Genomic DNA, 16,760 nt, shown 5'->3' with positions numbered 1-16,760 from the left:
GTGGACCATTTGAAACCGTGAAGAAGGGAGTCCATCATGCGTTCAAAAGTGGCAGGAGCGTTACATAGACCAAACGGCATTACTTTGAATTGATAAAGACCGTCCGGAGTTACAAAAGCAGTCTTCTCGCGGTCGAGATCGTCCACAGCAATCTGCCAGTAGCCGGAGCGGAGGTCAATAGAAGAGAAGTAGCGAGCACCATGGAGGCAGTCAAGGGCGTCATCGATCCGAGGTAGGGGATACACGTCCTTTTTGGTAACCCTGTTAAGGTGCCGATAATCCACGCAAAAGCGCCATGAACCATCCTTCTTTTTTACCAGTACAACCGGTGACGCCCATGGACTACATGACGGTTCTATAATGTTATTGGCAAGCATTTTGCGAACTTCAGCGTGAATAACTTGACGCTCAACCGGTGACACTCGATACGGGCGGCGATGAATAGGAGGGGCATCGCCGGTATTAATGCGATGTTTAACAGTTGTAGTTTGGGCCAAAGGACGATCGTTAAAGTCAAAAATATCGTTGTAGGAAAGCAGAACGCGGTAGAGCTCACGAGCGTGCTCGGAAGGCATGTCGGGCGCAATCATTTTCTGTAAGTCGGCGATGGTGCAAGTTGTCGACTGGGATGGTAGAGGAGGATCGGCTGAAGTGCTGTCTACCTCAATAGATGCTATTGAGTGATCTTCGAATGGGCAAAGCTGGGCCAGAGACATCCCGCGTGGCAGCACTTGTGTCGTCAAGCCAAAGTTGACCACTGGCAGGCAGACGCAATTAGCCGTAATAGATAAAACGGTATGAGGTACCGTGATCCCGTGTGTAAGGAGGACGTCTTGTATAGGAGCCGCGATATAGTGACCGTCGGGCACTGGTGGGGATGACACTAGGTCAACGTAAGTCAGTGCCGCAGGTGGCAAGCGAACAAAGTCGACGGAACTGAGGCGACTGGGGTGTGGTTCAGCGGGATCCAGAACAGGCAGGTCAAGGCGGAGAGTACTGGCGGAACAATCAATGAGAGCAGAATGTGCGGAGAGGAAGTCTAAGCCGAGGATGATGTCGTGGGGACAGTGGGCGATGACTGTGAATAGCACGACTGTTGAGCGATCGGCGAAGGAGACGCGGGCGGCACACATACCAATTACGGGGGCTGTTCCGCCATCGGCGACACGGACAACAAGCGTCGTGGCGGGCGTGATTATTTTTTTCAGGCGGGTACGAAAGTCCGCGCTCATTATCGACAAATGCGCCCCAGTGTCTATAAGAGCAGATACAGGAACACCGTCGACTTGCACGTCAAGAAGGTTCAGATGAGTGGGCAACGTCAGTGGAGGATTTGGCGGCGTAGGGAGCAATGCAGCGTCACCTCGAGGCGCTGCATCATTCAGTTTTCCGGCTGGGAGCGGCGTCCGAAGGGAGTCGGCGAAAAGGAGCGACGGGGCTGGGGAGAGCGAGATTGTCGTCCTTGGGGCGAAGGTGAACGAGAATAGGGGCGGTTCGGCGCAGGAGAGTCAGTGGCGGCATTATCGGAGCGTGCGGCATAAGGACGAGAAGGGCCACCCGATGGGCGAGAATAGGCAGTATAAGCAGACCGGGTCGGGGAAGTCCAGCGACTTCGACAGTGCCGAGAAATGTGCCCGATGCGACGGCAGTGAAAACAAATGGGCTTGTCAGCAGTGCGCCATTCAGCTGGGTTGCGGAAACGTGGTGGGTAAGACGATGCGGGACGGGGCGGAATCGAAGAAGCCGGATGGGTATCAGGGTGATGGGCCGAGCAGATGGTGTGAAGGCCCATGTTTTCGAACTCCTGGCGGACAACTGCCTGGATCAGGGAAACCGTGACTGCAGGTGCGTTGGTGGGGCTGGAGTCGAAGGCAGCCGGATAGGCGGCCTCAATCTCACGCCGAACGATCTTGGTAATATCGCCGGTGTTGTTGGGACGAGGAGCGTCGGCACAGGAAGAAGTCGCTGGGGTGTTGGGCAGACGGGCAAACTGCTGATCGATACGTCTGCTTTTAGCGAGTTCCAGGCGGCGGCACTCTTTGAGAACAGCATCCACCGTCGCGACGTTGTTGAATACGAGCAAGTTGAAGGCGTCATCGGCAATGCCTTTGAGGATGTGGGATACCTTGTCCGACTCAGGCATGTGTGCATCAACTTTGCGGCACATAGCCAGGACGTCCTGAATGTACGTGACATAGGGCTCTGTTGACGTCTGCACACGGCCGGAAAGCGCCTTCTGCGCGGCAGGTTTGTGACCGTAGGGGTTGCCGAACAAGTCTCGGAGCTTTTGCTTGAACGAATCCCAACTGGTGAGCTCCTCTTCGTGCGTCCGAAACCAAACTCGAGGTGTGCCACCGAGGTAAAAGACTACGTTGGCGAGCATGATAGTGGGGTCCCACCGGTTATTGCGGCTGACGTGTTCGTAAAGGCTGAGCCAGTCCTCGACGTCTTCCCCATCTTTTCCCGAGAATACGCCAGGATCACGGGGAGCGGAGAGGGTGATGTAGGTCGTCGAAGTGGCAGCAGGTGTCGGAGCCGGTGGAGTCGGGTTGGCGTCGCCGGGAGCCATGAAGGTAGGCTCGACGTACCGTCCACTGCGAAGCTCCGTGACGAGGTACAGGGAACGGCCACCTCCACCAAATATGTTACGTAGAAAGACGCAGACGACAAGCTATGTACAAATATATTTACAAGGAAAATACGCTGCGCTTGGCCAAAAGGCAACAGCCCGCGCTAGCTTCTAAATCGTCGTCTTCGTCTTCTTCCTGCTCAGCTCTTCATCAGTGGGAACATACCCCGTAGCAATATCTTAAGCCACAAGGCCGTTTTCAGCCGAAATTCTTAAGTTTAGGCAAATCATTGTAGTAACTTTCTTGACCATGTTTACTGAACTGCCATCGGCTCTAGCATCAAAGTTTCGTGTAGCAATGTTTGTAGTAAACTTTATAATGCAAACAACGGGACTGTGCCCGCCACTCACCAGAGTGTTGTGCATGCGTTCATTTGCACGTGTTCCCGTGCATTTGGTCAGAAAATAAATGACTGCACCAGTGCTAACCTCTAGAATACGCTGATGACACCCAACGGTCATTGGACTTAGCACTGCTTAAAACTTGCAATGCAGACCAGCCATGCAGCAAACGACCTCCATTACATGGCTCTCGATGCGGTCAACGGGGTCGAAGGTCACAAGCAACAGGGTTCGACCGGCGCAAAGAACCAGTGCGAACTTCCGGCTGCGGACCCTCCAATGCTGCCGCTACTGGACGTATCGCTCGAAGAGTTGCTGGAGTGGCATCGCGCCGTAGAAGAATACTTGGTCAAGCTCGCCGTTTCCGACGACATGGAAAAGTTTCGATATTTAAGATTGTCCTTGTCTTCCAGTGTGTTGAACGAACTAGACGATATTTTTACGTTACCTCTTCCAACACTCGCGTACGAGCGTGTTCTTATCGCTCTATTCAAGAGGAGCGAAGCAGCGAGGGAAGGCCTTCAGGATGAGTTTCTTGTGGATGAATATTTTCAGGAATTGCCCCGCCAACTTAGAATGAAGATTTCCCACTGTTGTGCGGTAATGAAGAACGTTTTCCAAACCTTTATCTCGGATGAATCCAATTTAGGTGTTTTTAGCGATATGACAAGGCTATTTGGAGACGCTGATGTGTATCTCTAGCTTTAAATAATGGCTTCACTAATAAACTTTTCTTCAAAGGCACGTCAGTGTATCATGTATGTGGAATAATTTTATTCTTAGCTAAGTGGGCAGAACAGAAGCGGTGCGCTTCAATATTAACGTTGATTAGTTTCTCAATTCAAGATAATTCCTTATACTCGTTGTGCTCTTGACGCTTTAAGCAAGTACTATGCGTCAAAAATCTTGAGTTTTCTATTTAAATGTTGTCGTAAGGTGCAGCATCTCAGTCGGACTACGTACGCTTCTTGGCCTAAACTGGATTACTACACCTCTGTTAGAGCACTCGTTGCAGGCTTCTTCATGAAGTACTCTTCATGCATGTTGTGCCATCGGTTTGCAGTATGAAGCTGTCTTAGTCGTATTCTACTGCAACTTGTTTTGACAATCTCTTTAAATATAATTTTCCTAGCACCGTTGCATGCAATCAAGCAGCCATCGCGAAGATGCAAGAAGGCAGTGCCCAAGGTATTCACGAGAAGTTTTAAGAGTCATGCGTGAGTGGTTCATCTACTGTGAAATGCATGTGGTCGTGTCCCTGTTTAGTAAAGTCATGCCGGACTTATAGACATGTTCGCAAGTAGCAGTGCAAACCAACAAGAAACGCACTTCTCGCCTGTTTCCTGGTACAAATTAACATCGGCTGATCAAGCAAATATTCTCACTAATTTTTAAGGGCCTTCAAAATGAGCCTCCTTCACTGCAGCTTACAGACAAAAGACCGTCTTTCATTGCTGGTGGTCCACTTAGTATCTCCAATTGTCGCAATCTCTATTTAACCTTTTAGTTAACCTCCCCAGTGGCTGGTATTAAGCATGGGCTGAGGTTACGTTGGCAGGCATAGAACTGACCCACATGAAAACAGTATAACTATGCTTGTTGGTTGAGCATTCATGGACGCAAGAAAAGTGGAATTCCCATGTCCATTGTTCCCTAAAGCAGCTACGCAATGATAATGTGGCCTACATATTCCATGAACCGAATAATATGGCAAATGACCCCACAATTTAGCATATATCAGTTACTGCAACGTTTCTACAGCGCGCAAAAATGCACAGAAAAGCATGAATATCTATGGTGTCTTAATTTCCCCTAAATAAGCCTTCAAAGAAAGAAAACTTCCTGAAAATTAAATCGTATGTGCGTGAAGGAAGAGGGGAGCTGGAGCGCCGTATCGAGCATTTGAAATCGGACCTACAGTGTGGATTGCACCTCTGTTGTTTGGTATGCACGAAGCGCCGTGGAGCTCATCTGTATCATAATATACGTTGAAACGTCTGTACTACCAGTTCAAGAACCAATGAACGCAACACCGAGAAAAAATCGCCGGGCTGTTAAAAGGATCGATTGCTCAATGCTCCTGATTGCCTCTCAAGAATGCTAAAACGCGCATGACATCATTCAGGAATCACTTGAATATCTCCTGTTTAGCCACAAAGTTTCCCACGAAGCGTTATTTGAAAAACTCTGTACTGTCACCACGATCTGCATAAATTTGGAAAGCCCTTATTACGCCTAGATCACGGTGGGGATGATGGAGGAGGAAGCCTACATGTTTGTTTCGATCTGACGAATGCGTTTTTTGTTATTAGTTTGTGTAAAAGTAAGAATAGTGCAATGTTTATGACAGTGGTCAATATAGGTCGAATACTCCTGGCGAGAAATCTTGTACTGCAGATGCCGCTAACGCGGGTGCTTGTTCTGATATGTCACCGGCCGGTAAGGTCTTGCACCGACAGAGTATGTCTACTGTTGCAGTCATGTTTGCGCAACGCGCATCGCATTCAAGTTTTGTAGTCTGTGCTATTCAGCTGTGATTCCACTGATGTTTCTTGTGTTATGTTATAGAACAATAGGTTTTATGGTGTTGAAAAGGAGCCTTTACCTCTAGTCGCAACCATTTCATCAGGGTTTATCAGTGTCCATAATAGGTAATCATAATTTTCGAAATAATTCGAAATATTTGGGATGGAGAAAAAAATTGTTGCTAGAAATTAGGACGTTCGGTAAATTCTTGAGAGGCTTCTTGCAGGCTTCCTGTTTTGTGCGTTTTACCTCCCGGCACAAAACCTGTATTCTTGCAATCTTGGGTATTCGAATTACCAATCATAGACTTTGAAGACCTTCAAATAAATATCACTTTACAACTTTTATTGTGTATATTCATTGTGCCTGACGTGCATAAATTTTCATCCTTGTTTCTTTGCTGATGTGAATAGTGTCGGCTGCGACTACTGTGACATTGTCTCGTATGTTGCCGTTGTTCACTGAATGTTTGAGACCCTGCATCACGAGACATTTGTTCAGGAAGATGCGTGAGATGATGCATCTCATCATAATTTTTTTAATTTCTTTCAAAAATTTAGTCAACTGTACCATCATGTAAAGCGCAGCCTAACTGCTGGGACTTTATTTTTGGGTTACAGAATACCAATTCACAACATTTTCTCAGGGGGACTGCAGTTCTGCGAAATTTATTCCCCTAACCTGCAAATAAATACATCGAATTACAGATATAATTGTACGTTAATGAGTATTAGAGCATTTTAATAAAAAGTGAATGAAACAATAGGTTTTTTAGCCGCCAGTAAGAGGAGCATGTCAAAACTGATGCAATTCTGCAAATTTATTTTGGACATGCCTCGCAAACTCACCAGCTGCATTTAAACCATTGCGATATGAGACTTCAAGAAGGCAGATAAAATTTTATTTAGAAAAATATTGTGAGTCCACTATGCGTGCAGCGAGAGAGAGACAGAGAGGGATAGAGAAATACAATAGAGGAAAGGGAACTATATGCATGCAGATTTATTGTTATACTAAATTGCACCTGTTCTAACAATGCATTACGGCACAGTCATACTTGTGCTATATCGGTCAGAGAATTTTCTAGCACTTCAATCTTCCATGAAGACACCTGGTATACTTGCATTTCCCTTCGGAAAGGCGAAACCAGGGGTGTTATTTCGGACACTGTAATTTTACACCATGTTGTTTACTTCCACCATGCTTACTTTTCAAGTAAATCGCTTCGGACACAATTGCCCTTTCGGCCTTAAGGTGCTGCCAAGATGGTGGATTGGACATTATGGCAGCAGTTCACGTTTCTATATTTCACGCTAAGCGACGGGATCGGAGGAAACGTTGCATCAGTTGTCGACTAGTTCATCGTCGCCATGGTCTCACGGAAGATAGGGAGACAGAAAAGGGAAATGTATAGAGGACAAGCACCCGTGCGTCTGGTTTTATACCCTACGAAGCGAGAAAGAGGGTAATTGTTGAATAAAGAAAGAAAGAGTGAGGAATCATTAGTAGTGTCAACACGTGGAATGGCCAGTCACCGCTACAATGGGCAATTAAGGGCAGCTGATTTCTTAAGTACAGTAACCTACGAGTTATTTTGTAAACCTTAGGCGCATAGGATCATGGTCGAAGAACCTTCGTCTCCGAAATGGTCTACAATGTAGCCTGTACAACGTGGTCCGAAGAACGTCATGTTCGACGTTTTAACAAACACTCAAAATGAACATGTGTTTCGTTGCCTCTTCGCAGTTGTGCGAGAAAGAGATGGGTGTGTCTGACAGTCCAATATTGAATGAGTTGGCTCTTGTAAAAGCCTCCCAGAACCAGCGGCAGCAGAGCGATGTTGCATGAGCGTAGGGTAAGTGAGGAAGAATTTGCAGCTTCAATGAAGGATTCAGTGTGTAGAGACGACAGCTGAAAATACTAAGCTGATTGCGCTTTTGTTTCAATGAGCAACCGAAAACCCCTCGGCGCGTCTGTTTTGGGAAATGGTGAGACGGTGGTGGTTCATTTATGGGCTGACCATGCAGAAACGTCAGCCAGGTGATTGCGCGCAATCCGACAGTGACCTGGCAGTCATATTGGAAGTGTTGTCATGCCCATTAGAGTGGCTTGAGGAACAGTTTATCTTGTCAGAGTTACCAACTGTTCATAGGTTCTCCTTCATAGGCCTATTGCTCAATCTCAAGGGCTGTCTTGCAGTAAAAAATAACAACTTGTCTTCGAGGTTGATGTAATTTCGGTGCCTGTAGGATTTGTTTCGCCAAATCAGTTATGCAGAATCCCGTAAGGTGAGGAAATGTCACGAAAGGGAAAATTCAGCACTTCAGCAGCAGACGAAATGGACATGTCCACTAGATGTAATTTTACAGAATACCCTCTCAGGTGTATTCAAGCGACTGAAACGACCTTCAATCACGTTCGACAATGGTTGGACAACAAAGCGACCGGAATTTCACTATCTTGTAACAAAAATCTATTGTAAAATTAATGGATCCAGCTTGTTTCCATTGCCGGAACAAAGAGTTATTGGTCTTTGTGATTCGTTCTTGCTTCATTCTTTGCATATATATAAAGGGAAGTTATCATTTCGTGCGATATGTGTAGGGTGGTCATCATTATCAAGCGAAAGAGAAAGAAAGGGTAGAGAAAACTATCGGCATTGTGTATAGAAAGCTCGAAACCACCTAATCATAGCGTTGGGTGTGCGCATGCAGACTTGCAGAGACCTGCGTTTTATTTATTCCAATTTCGAACTATTTTAGTTAATGCGTTAAGGCCGCGTGTAGCAGAAAATTTGGCATTGGTGTTGGCCTCTACGAGGTTGTCCGTGAGCGAAAATTCCCGCATATATTTGGGTATATGTATATGCCACGCCTTGCTATTAGACAGGCGGTTATAGAGGTTATATTGCCACACCTTCCTATCACTAAAGTTCCTCATACCTTGTCTTACATTTTGGACGAAGTTATTTCTGGGAATTTTGTGAATGACAGCTCGCAAACAAACGTCATGCAATAAAACACCAACGGCTCATGCCTTTTATGTTAAATCTTCTCAGGCTTAAATACAGAAGTGCGAATCAACGGGAACCTGAAATTATGTCATATTTTGGAGGGCGGCAGTGCACAATCTCCGGGATCTACCTGCTCAAGGGGCTGCATTTCTACCAGAAAGCTCGCCTTTGTGCAAAGCGTTCGTCGCCAGCGTTTCTCGGTAAACATTGTGGTTACGTAAGCTGCAGTTGCTGGGAAGCGTGAGAAGAAGTTAGGAATTTTTGAATGCTTTGACGTTCCACTCATACAGGTGAAGCCTAAACGTCCTCCTGTTCTTCTGTCCATCCGCACTCAGTACTAAATTAGACATCGCACAGAAAACGTTTTTTTTAAGTTCGCATTATTAACCAAAACACTTCGAATCATTGTTTGCCTTGTTTTTAGTCAATACAAGCCAAAACGCAAAATAACGGTGTAATATAAATCGCTTCTGTGATGGCGAAGGGGCGTATCACATTGTTCTGATTTTTGCTGCTGCATGCGTCATGTAGGCACAAAGTCCTTCTCTAAACTACGCAAACTTAAAAAAGATGCTCTCTTCGTGCGAAATTTCAGCAAGAATTTGACATGGGTGCAGTAAATTTTCTTAGTGAACGTGCTGCAGGAGAAACGCCATCTCTTCCAAGGAAAGCAGCATTTAACACCCAAGCAGCCCGGAACGTGGTGCTTTCGCATTTCTCGGGACATATTTCGTGGGAAGCATCTCACGTCGCTTTGAATACGAATACTTTTTTAGCCACTAACTGAGTTACCACCACACCTTTCCATGCCAATTATGTTTCTAACCTCTGTCGTTGAAAGAGTTTAGAATGCGGTTCTCTTGGGGAATGAGTTTCCGGGAAAAAGCGCAGCCCAAAAAAATTTTGGCTGATGCGTGCTAATGGTTGCCATGATGTTTCCTATATGCATCTACACAAATATGGAAATGTATGAGTAAATGAACACCGTAAAATTACTGCCGACTGCATTCAGTGATGGTGTCGTTCACACAGAGGCCAGATTCTCTGCACATTACGCCACACAAGCATGCCCGAAGGGTCAGGATAGAGCATTCTTGAGAATTTCCCCCGTGCAAGTCAGCGTGTGTAGACGCTTTGCGCGTTTCCCGACTGGCAGCAGTTTTACGAACACCGGCGGTTTTCCTTCAAATGCTATTGAGCCACAATCCTTTTCAGCTAAGTGTAAATTCTGCTGCCAGAAAGCAGATTTGTACCTTGTGGTATGCGCCTGCCAGGCTAATAGTGCCTTAGACGCTATACAACAGTCAACGCGGGAAGGATGGGAGGCAGCCCTGTCCTGCTCAACCCTCCAGGACTAACAAGCCCTCGTGGTAAGAGCCAGGGTGGCGGCCTTAGCCAACGGAATTCCGGAATAAGAGTCCGACCAACCTTATCCTAACTTCCCTCCCCTTTTTCTGTCAATAAAACGTTTTCATCATCATCCGTCGGCCTCACCTCGTGCACTTTCAAAGTGTCATGCGTGCCACATAAGTCACGCCAACGTTGGCAGACGTTTCGTAGCTAACAGGGTGCCCTTACTTGTCTCCAGCAGGACTCGTCTTACGCGCTCTGTCACGGCAAGAGGTCGCACACTGGTATAGTTTGAACGGTGTGCGAAAAGTCCAAGTACAACGCCAAGCATGGCTATCACGTTCAATGGTTCGGACGACACTGCCGGTTCTCTCTCTCTCTCTCTCTCTCTCTCTCTCTCTCTATATATATATATATATATATATATATATATATATATATATATATATATATATATATATATATAATGTGACGCTCTTAGGTGCATAGTGGGTTCACGCCTCAACAAAAAGTATGCGGGGGCACCGAAGGGTGGTGAACGAGGAAGACGACGTGTGGCTGGCTGGCTGAATCTCGACAGGCGCTCAGTTGACCAAGGCCATCGCTTCTAACTCTACCCGGCTTCAAAGTAACGCCTTTTGTGGGCGTAACAATATATATATATATATATATATATATATATATATATATATATATATATATATATATATATATATATATATATATACAGATCAACCACATTATCCGACTGTCGGATTTGAACGGATGGCTTGTAGCGCAAGGAGCCCGATACTGTAACCATTGGGCCACGGACGCTCTCCCCAACAACGCAGCGCCTCGTAATCAGAGGGTAGTTTTAGCATCTAAAACCCCAGAAATTATATTTACCATCCATTTCTCCTCACGATACGCTTAATGTGGGCAGATCCCGAAAATTGTGCAGCCGAAAATCGTAAGCCGCTTTTTCAGGCATAAATGTGGGCAGATTCCGAAGACATTCCTGTAAAAAATAAAAATTAGCCGTCCGACGCTACTCCTACTTCCCTCAAGCAAAGGGTGAGGTGATAGCGGGTCTTCTGCAGTGTATTCGCTAATATCCCACCCGAAACTTCCTCTGGAAGCCGTATTCTTTCATCAACTTCAACTGGAGTTATATTCTTCTTCCAACTTTATTAATAACACTGTCATGTTTTATTGACACAGAAAATCACGCAGAGCAAATCTTTTTCTAAAGGGCATCGAACGACGACCGCGGCTAGCTACATCTTGTAGCCGGCACCGATTCGATTAGACACCTAATAGCGAAATTGCGACATATAAATTGTGAAAAATAAACACATTCGCCGGAGCACCGGAATATTGTGATGGTGAAAATTAATGAACAGGAAAAGAAATTTACCATTATTTCTTACAAAGAGTTTCGTAGAATTACTATAGATTGCTGTGGCGCAAGTATCTATGGGGGCTGCACGCAGGGCAGTTTGGCCACGATGAGAATTACGGGTATCACATGGATTTGGTTAAATTTAGTCGTTGGGACTTTAAATGGCTGCGTGACTTTAGAAAGCGGTCATTTTTAAGAAACTACTGCGTTATGAGCAATTAAATAAACATTATCAAAATTGTTTGACATCAGGAGTGGACCACAGGACGTCTGCCACAGAAGCCCGATAATGAAACAATTACGCCAAGGCCATGTGGATAGGTGGAACCACTGCATTTAGCAGCGATTATGCGTGCTTGCGCAGTGTTACGAACTTCAGCATTAAAGCAGTCTAATTTTCCTTTTTTTTCGTCCGATTTGTACCCAGGTGCAACGTAATAATCAAAGCCACTGAAATATCTGAAGCCCCAACCACGAAGATCAGACAAATGCATGTACTATCCACCATTCTCGTGATCGGTGAACGTTCGTAGCGTCAAGGTTTCCTCTAGTAATTATTGTAGAAAACTCTAAGGTTTCTTAACGTATTCATGCTGGAGTGAAGTAATTTTTCTACTACAAATGCTTCCCATGGTGGTTGAATTATCTCAAGTTCAACCATTTACTGTACTAATTGTAGCATGAAACGTTATGCAATTGAAATGCAATGAGCAACAATATACAATGGGCGTGCTTTGTGTATGAATGCAGGTCAATTGGCAGAAAACAACGTATATACCGATGGCTCTCCAGGGGGTCAAACAATTCTAGCGCCAGATTTTTGTCTAGTATGTAACTCCATAGTTTAAACGGGCTTTCTTTAATTTATTGTCTCGAGTAAGAAACGTAACTGTTTCAAAAGACGACGGCGTCGACTAAACTTGCAGCCCTCTCCCGCCTTTCCTGTTTGCGCGCTACTGCTGGAAATGTCGCGGCAAGCCGGCCTTATCGAAACGCGTTCCCATGGCAACAATCTCGTTCACCGATAGAAGGCTGTCGGCGGCGGAGGCTTTTCGGGGCGCGTTCCGCTTCGCTCGCTCTCGGCAGTCCAACAAAAATGGCAGCCATGGCTTCTCGAAACACGTCCCCCATGGCGTAGACCAGCCAACGTGAGGTAATTCAACAGGTGCGGGCAGGCCTGCTTGGTGGAATATTTCGGTACACAGGAGAAAAGGTAAGCATTTGCTATGCAGTACTCTAGGTGTTGTGGAACGTGGTACTCGTTGATCAGTATGCGGCTGGCCCTTCTTGTAGGCATGTAATCAGAAAGGCTGGCCCCGTACAGCCTGGCGAGAAATATCGCTTGTTATTACCGCATATCTCGGAATACTAATCGGGGAATATTGACCCTTGGTTGAAGTTCCGCGCCTGTCCTGTGTGTTTATTTCGTCGTCCGTTGTCGTTTGCGTGGTAACATGATGCATTCTAATATTGCCCGTGCGGAGTTATTTAGGAACGAATGTTCTGTGTTTTGTGTATCAACCGCATGCGCGGTGGATACGCAAAAGGAAATGCGCGAAAGTTTTTTGCTAGTGACCAGGGTAGCTCATAGTGGTACGATACATTGGCTGGTGGTAGTGGGCGTGCAGCAGGTGGGGTAAGGAAGGCATCTACTCGGCTATTGTTACACCTGAGCGTGCTATGAGCTGAGATCGACGGTGTGTAAACAGGTGTCGATGAGCCCCTTGTCTAGCAGGAAGGCAATCAGCAGCTGTCACTATCAATTCCCGATTACCGCGGGCCCTCCGTGGTCTCGCGGCAATCTGTAACGGTAATATGTAACAACTGCAAAATTGGCAGTAATATTGCAACGCCCATGCACAAATTTCACACTTCGATGAGTGGGCTGCCATCCGCCTAGCACTTGCACTTCACGTTCAAAACCAGGCAGTGATGTTTCACTTTGGCCGTCTGTCACCATGCCTACAGGATGTATACGCAATTCACCACTACAGTAATCTTACGTTTCGTGAAGTTTTTTCCGGTTCTCAATGACTGGTTAAGATGTTGATAAGAAATGGTCCGTCTCGCCTTATGGTGATGACCACTCATATGATGAAATCAAGAACTCGGTCGTTATTAATCAGTAACATTTAGCATGCAAAATAAATGCAGCTCTGAGTACACACTTGTTTCCGGATGTTGTTCAAAGCTATTCCTCGAGATTTTTCTCTTACGGTTCGCAAATAAAATTCAGACGCTCCACAAAAAATTTCAAATCATAATATATTCAGTGGACAAACAGTTCCTAGTAAACATCGAAAGGAAGTATTCATACCTCATATTTTCCTTCGCCAACGTGCTCAACCGGTTATTACATTAACACAGCAGCGTTTTCTACGTAATACGACTGTAAGACAGCTTGTGTCCACGTGAGCGGAGTACTAATACTGTAAGCATTTACGCAGACTTCATCTCCATCAGTACAAAGTCATCATCAGTCATCGGCTCGTGTACGTTCTTGCGTCGGCGCAACTTTTTACTTCTTGGAATAAAGCGTCCTCTGGACCGTGGTATTTCAACACGAACTTCATCACGTCAGTTCCGCTGCACTGACCCAATACAGGGAGGAGGTTACCTGTTGTGGTATCTCAGTAATTACAACGCACGCGTTGCTGAATACGAGGGTGCCATCCCTAGAGAGGCGACCGCGTTTAGATTAGACGAAAACACTTGCGCACCGTATAGACTCGTGTAAGGGCTGCACTTGTTTATGACAATTTCGATGAGGTGAGGCCCGTACACGGGGCCGGAGCTTATGGTCAAAATGGTGCCGGTGCAGCTGCCGGCTTGTGCACACCCTGGAAGTACTATTGTATCAGATGTCAACGTGCAGCTCTCTCAATCTAGTAGCTGCCTGCGGAAGTAAGCAGTGCGCGCCACATCGGTGCACCAAACACGATTGCTTCTCTGTTATATTTTGTTTGTTTTTTTTCAAATTTTGAGCTGCCAAGTTGGCGGTGCGACCCTTACACGGGTGTGTTCCTTAAACGCGTCTATACGGTATTCAAATTTTGTGGACGTGAGGGAACGTCAGATGATGAAAATTGATCCGGGCCGCCCCACTAAAGCGTGCATCTTACTGAAATTGTAGTTTTTGTAATTAAAGGGCCAGAATGAAATTTTTATTACACTATCAATTTTCCGGACAATCCTGGGGAATTTCTGCCCTCGGTGTTGCATTGAGGTTGTTTATAACGGCCACAGGCGATAAAAGCTTCACCGCGCGCCATATACTGTATGTGCGAGTGAAAGTGTGGGAGGGTGAGCAGGCGATCAAGGCTCAATCTCACGCAGGAAAGGTGGAAAGCGAATACAGAACTGCAACTATGCGTCGCCATATTTTGTCGTATAATATAGTGCAGGTATTCTCCCATTTTGCTCATGCTACCTCACCAAGTGCTTACGGTCGACATATATATTGTTGTGCAGCTTCATGGTATGTGTTCAATGAGTACGTTTTGTCAGCTTTCGCAATAAGTGGTAGGGGTCCCGCTGCTTTTTTTTTACATGCACACTCTTGCACTGCATTCGATTAGGCTTCTATGCCTTCGTGTGGAAGTTCACCCTTGTAAATAAAAGCTTTATTTGGTAGTCAGCGCTTGTTCCCGCTGGTTCAATCCCTGTGTCTTATTAGGTTCGCACTGTTTCGAAATCATGAATGACAACCAGCTCGCCCCAGTGGTTATCTCACTCCGATAAAATTATCCTTGCATGCAGGATTGGCCAATCAAAAGCCGTGCGACGCAGAAGAGAAACCTCAGTGTTGCCAGGATAACCCCTAACAAGGGAAATCGAAGACTGCGTCATGGGAACTGTGATAACTTACCGGGACCTTCCCGGAGGTCCGATGAAGATCAAGTTCGCGGACGAGATATCGCGGCATTGCTTGTGCCGGCAATGTCACATGCTGTCTCTGCGCATGTACTCGGATTCTGCTACCCACATGTTTTGCGACGACTGCCTCAACGATCAGAGCTACAAGCACAAAAAGTACGAAATCTACTGTCCGGATGAGCGCAAGGATGTTTCCCTAGCACAGGTAACGTACTCCGACTGGGCCGATTTTGTTGATGAGCTGCTTATTTTGTCGCTTGAAAGTTGTTTCCCCAAATCTCCATCACCAGAACCACGTATAACCTACAGCTACAGCATGTATTATTTTTTGAAGCGAAGATTTCTTTGCCGACCCTCCCAAACCTTCCTGACTAGGGCTCCTGGTTGTTGCTCCTTTGTGAAATCGACAAATTTAGGGCATTTGAATAAGGCCTTCACGAAAGATTCGGTTCACATAGATTCCAACATGTGCGTTGGGTCGGCATAATGTTTTTAAGACACTGAGTTTTTGAAGATTAATGAACGTCAACTGCAAGTGAGAACCCTCTACGGAAACGTCATGTGTGAAAACATCAAATATTTCGGACCTAGAAAGCCAGGAAAGCCCACAGAGCCACTTGAAACATGCGCCCAATGTAAAACAAAAACTTCGTGAACTAACAGTGAAGTAAATGAAACCTGTACACTATGCGATGACATATTGAGACCAAGTGCAAACATCATGCGTTTACCTTTAAACCTGTTCTACTACGATATTTTAGGCATATTATTCAAACTTGCAGCATGGGTCCACCAAGAAGTGCTTGCAGGTTTCTGCAAGTAGTTTTAAATCTCTGTGTTTTCATTGATGGTGTTGTCATTCACACGTTGTATTGGTAATTCTGCACAAAGCGCCTGCTTGTGCAGAAACACCCATGGCCTGGCGCTAAGGGGTCTGCCTGTGTCTTTGACCTGTGTCCCAATATATATTTAGTTAATAACAGCAGAGTCCATGTCCAAATATCGGAATCAAAGGCTTGCGCTAATAACGTAATATCATTTCAGCGTAAATTCCACACTTCGCAGCAGTTGCAAGAAGTATGTCTTCCAAATATGGAGTAATTATGTTCCATTTAACAGCTATCATGTTTTCCTTTGTCAAAGTGCTAATAAATTAACCTGTACATCCCCAACTACGGCATAAGCTCTCTATACGACAACCTCTCAGGTGATGCGTATAAGGAAGCATGGGATTTCAACAAAGCATTGTATCATTTGCGATGCTACATAAAATATATACCGTTGGATACTTCTTACTAAAACATGTATTTAGAAACGTTTACATGATAGGATTAGATGTGCAGGCATACCAGTAGGCTAGACGGCGTGGAATGTTCATCACCTCGTCGACTCATTGGTATTTTCTTACAATATTCTTGGTCTCCAGTCTTGCGACACTGCGCCCCACGTCGAATCACTGACGCGGAGCTAGTCAGCGTGCGCTATGTTTGGTCGGGTTATATAGCTTGAGTCGACTGAGGTAAACAATATCACTCAGTGGGCGCGAAGACGCCAACAGGTTTGATAGGGTCAATCTCAAAACTGACTTCGGTAACCTGGTACAAAACAAGGTGTATGATCTTTTTAGCGTAGTAGAAGCT

At 45.7% G+C, this 16,760-nt stretch overlaps 2 protein-coding genes across 14 annotated transcripts in view; both read left to right on the top strand.

The window, feature by feature from the left end:
• Positions 1–4,725, top strand: part of LOC139050388 (uncharacterized) — a 29,187-nt gene extending 24,462 nt beyond the window's left edge. Inside the window, exon 7 of the mRNA XM_070526667.1 lies at positions 3,125–4,725. Within this exon, the coding sequence (XP_070382768.1) occupies positions 3,125–3,501 (377 nt within the window). The 3' untranslated portion in view covers positions 3,502–4,725. The remainder of the gene's footprint in view (positions 1–3,124) is intronic.
• A 7,449-nt stretch (positions 4,726–12,174) lies between these two features.
• The window catches only part of LOC139050828 (TNF receptor-associated factor 6-like), a 45,553-nt gene continuing 40,967 nt past the window's right edge, over positions 12,175–16,760 (top strand). For 3 of the 13 annotated variants that reach the window (XM_070527607.1, XM_070527606.1, XM_070527604.1), the window contains exons 1-2: positions 12,179–12,457; positions 15,004–15,325. In XM_070527607.1, the coding sequence (XP_070383708.1) occupies positions 15,092–15,325 (234 nt within the window). In that variant the 5' untranslated portion in view covers positions 12,179–12,457; positions 15,004–15,091. Of the gene's footprint in view, positions 12,458–15,003; positions 15,326–16,760 lie in introns of all 13 variants that reach the window. The other 10 variants (XR_011509099.1, XM_070527610.1, XM_070527609.1 and 7 more) reach the window with 7 other exon arrangements.

This window comes from Dermacentor albipictus, chromosome 10, assembly GCF_038994185.2.
Source record: "Dermacentor albipictus isolate Rhodes 1998 colony chromosome 10, USDA_Dalb.pri_finalv2, whole genome shotgun sequence".
NCBI lineage: Eukaryota > Metazoa > Arthropoda > Arachnida > Ixodida > Ixodidae > Dermacentor > Dermacentor albipictus.
Note: the sequence above shows the minus strand (reverse complement) of the source record. Positions and strands in the feature narration are given on the sequence as shown.